The sequence below is a fragment of the Olea europaea genome, chromosome 20 (genome assembly GCF_002742605.1).
Source record: "Olea europaea var. sylvestris chromosome 20, O_europaea_v1, whole genome shotgun sequence".
In the NCBI taxonomy this organism is placed as follows: domain Eukaryota; kingdom Viridiplantae; phylum Streptophyta; class Magnoliopsida; order Lamiales; family Oleaceae; genus Olea; species Olea europaea.
Genome location: NC_036256.1, coordinates 5,605,259 through 5,608,449, shown reverse-complemented (window position 1 = coordinate 5,608,449; position 3,191 = coordinate 5,605,259). Strand labels below are relative to the sequence as shown.

General features: G+C 37.5%; 1 protein-coding gene across 1 annotated transcript; it reads right to left on the bottom strand.

Moving 5' to 3' along the window:
• Positions 1 to 1,096: 1,096 nt before the first annotated feature.
• On the bottom strand, positions 1,097 to 2,748 carry LOC111368991. The gene is made up of 2 exons (XM_022990484.1): positions 2,531 to 2,748; positions 1,097 to 2,441 (listed from the first exon to the last, which is right to left on the bottom strand). The coding sequence occupies exons 1-2, from the start codon at positions 2,746 to 2,748 to the stop codon at positions 1,097 to 1,099; spliced, it is 1,563 nt and encodes a 520-aa protein (XP_022846252.1).
• Between the last annotated feature and the right edge of the window lie 443 nt (positions 2,749 to 3,191).

Genomic DNA, 3,191 nt, shown 5'->3' with positions numbered 1-3,191 from the left:
TCTTCCCCTTTTTGTCACAAATGTTGAAGGGACATACATTAAGGCCAAGTCGAGTAATAACACATAATAATCAAAAATGCAATTGATAGCATGTAAAAGCAAAATTAACAAGTTGTATAACTCCCCACAAATGTGTAAAGTGTCACTGATCCAATACAAGCAGGACTCCAAACCTTAATTTTGTGAGAAGGGACATGCCAATCACTACTAATAAGTATGTTCTCCTACTAATGAGAGTCAAACCATGTAACGCATAGTAAGACCTATACTTATTATTTTTACTTATCTCCCCCTTACTATAAGCTTATTTGTTTTTCAATTTTTCAAAGTATTTCAGCTCATGATATTTTTCATATTTTTTTCATGTCTCCAGCTCATTAATTTTTCACCTTAAGTGCGGGTTCTTCTCCATTAGACGACTAAGATGACACCTGTAGCGAGCTTTAGGCCGATTAACCTAAGTCAGTTGACTATAGGCACCAGGTTTTAAGAGATCTCGCAAGCTTAATTGCTCGAGTCAAATAGGCCCCGAAGAAGAACATTAAGATATGAGAATTTAAATTTGGGGGAAATTTTTTGTTTAAGGTCTACGAAAATTGGTCAATTCATGTTCAAAAGCACCTCCATCAACATGTGACAGCCATCTCAAATCTCACACACGAGGTAGCGTCCACTAACAAATTCATAGTGTGTGCAGTACAGATGGTACATGAAGACACTTATACATATTAATCCAACTAGACCTAATCAAGCAATGAAAATTATTCTACAGCTTATCAATTTTAGCTCCTACATGATACAACGTGCAAGCTCTAAATCATGTGTCATGCTGTAGAAATTTGCATAACCAATTATTTTTGTCTTTTTCTAATTTTCAATGTTTTTGTGTTTTTCGATTTTCTTAAAATGAATGCTCCACACACAAAAGAAAATAAAATCAAGCACACAAAGACAAAAATAAACATGCATGCACCAAAACTCGTAGGTGAAAATGCATATGCATGAAAATCAACAAAACAAAAACAAACAATATATATGTGATGCATGCAACAACTATATATCAATTAAGAGCCAAGCATGCATCAAAAATACCTAATCAAGTAGGTATATAAGCGCTCTTTCCTTTAAGCGCAACACGATCTCTAACCAAATTTGAGAGATCGCTTTTCTTCACCCAAACCTGTCTAGAGCGAGAATTGTTTCCAGACAGTTGTGTCACCAATTGAGGCAAATGATTCACTTGATCAGTAAGGAATCCAATCTGATCAACAGACACCTGATTTTTGTTCTTTTTTAAGCTCAAGACTTTCCTATTGTTCAGGTAGTGATCATACTTAGGGCAGATGTGACCTAATTCTCCATAGTGAAAACATGTAGGGATAAACCTAGGACCTGTGATATGCTTACGCTGATTTCTATTCCTAGGCCGACGAGTCCTAGGATGTCTGGTAGACCTACGTCCTGAAGTTCCCACAACATTTGGTATAGGGTTAGTCACAATGTTTGGCTGGTCAGTAGCACGAACAAAGGTGGTCTGTGATGTACTAGCAACATTCAGATCAAAACCTAGACCTCCCTTATCACCAGCCGGCTTGCCCATTCCTAGAATATTATCTAGCCTTTCAGAACTGCTAGAAAAGGCAAGTAACTGAGACCTAGACAACTCTAGCTCACTCTTAAGGTGTTTAACCTGAATAGCTAAGGTCTCATTCACAATGGTCAGCTTACTTACTCTCCTAAAGGACATCTCATTCTTACTAGTGAGATCACTAACACGGGCCTCTAATTGTTCCTTCTCTAGCTTAAGCTCTTTCACTTTTTTGCTCATTGCCTGGTTAGTGGCTAAGATCTTAAGGCTTTCCTCATACATCATATCATAGGCTGCTTCTAGATCTTCCACACTTCCACTTTCATCATTAGAATCTTCACTACTATCTAAGTCCTCTGTCCTTTCACTTCTCTGATCGGATCCACTTTTACCCCTAGCAATGAAGACCACATATTTTCCACTCTCTTCACGGGTGGATTTCTCACTCTGATTTTTCGAGCTCGACCCATCATCAGTGAGAGTAATATTCACAGCCTTCTCTTCAAATTTCTTAGCACTAGGGCACTCATTCCTCACGTGACCGAAACCCTGATAGTTATGGCATCTCACGAATTTAGATTTTTTCCTAGATTCATTCGGGCCACCTTTTTGTCTCTCTTGAGACTTCTTCTTTTTCCTAAATATTTTTCGAAATTTCTTAGTTAGGTAGGCCATCTCTTTAATAGCTGTGACTTTCGGCTTGAAACGCTTGGGTAAGGATCTAAGAATTTTTCTAACTATCTTGGGCTCAGGAATTTTCTCACCTAGGTTCAAGGAGGAATTCACTATATCATTTAAGCTCGCATAAAAGACATCAAATGTATCATCATCTCTCATCCTAATTTCCTTGAACCTATTGGTCAGCATCTGTAACTTAGAATTTTTAACGGCCTGGGTTCCCTCATGTGTGGTTTGTAAAATGTCCCAAAAATCCTTAGCTACCTCACACATAGATACTCTCTTAAATTCCTCAGAGGCACAGCCATAAACAATGCATGTATGGCCTTGTTATTAAAGTTACATCTATCCAACTGTGCTCTAGACCAGTTTTCTACGAGGGTAGGAGTGAATACACCATCTACTGTGGTATTAGGGACAGACCAACCATTCACTATGCTCTGCCAGACACGCTCATCCATGGATTTAAAAAATGCCTTCATTCTAACCTTCTAGTATGCATAGTTACTATCATTAAAGTGGGGCGACACATTCAACGAGGTACTCATCTAGACTATTTAAGGTCAGGACACGATTTTAGGCTTTGATACCACTTGAAAAAAATAAAAATTGACCTAGAACGCTTAGATATGCTAGAAAGTTCTACTAACGTGATATAATATCAAGTTCAAAATTTATGCATTATCAAGTTTACGTTCTAGATTTAACTTTAACCAATTTGATCTTACGTGCGTAATTAATCTAACTAAAGCAATAAGTCACTTTAATTAGTTGTCTAGGTGATTAATCATACAACTTAATTAACCTATATTGGAATGCCGCAGTTTGTATATTATGCAAAGCAGTAAATAACAAACAATATGATGACGAAGAAATCCCAACGTGGGTAAAACTCTGGGACCAAGCTAGTTACCTCCACTATACC

What these genes read in the sequence shown, in the direction of transcription:
- LOC111368991 (XM_022990484.1), bottom strand. Translation starts at nt 2,748, where the DNA reads ATGAAGGCATTTTTTAAATCCATGGATGAGCGTGTCTGGCAGAGCATA. An exon ending in AGAGAGTATCTATGTGTGAG is followed by an intron (nt 2,442 to 2,530) that starts GTAGCTAAGGAT and finishes GCTGACCAATAG; the next exon opens with GTTCAAGGAAATTAGGATGA.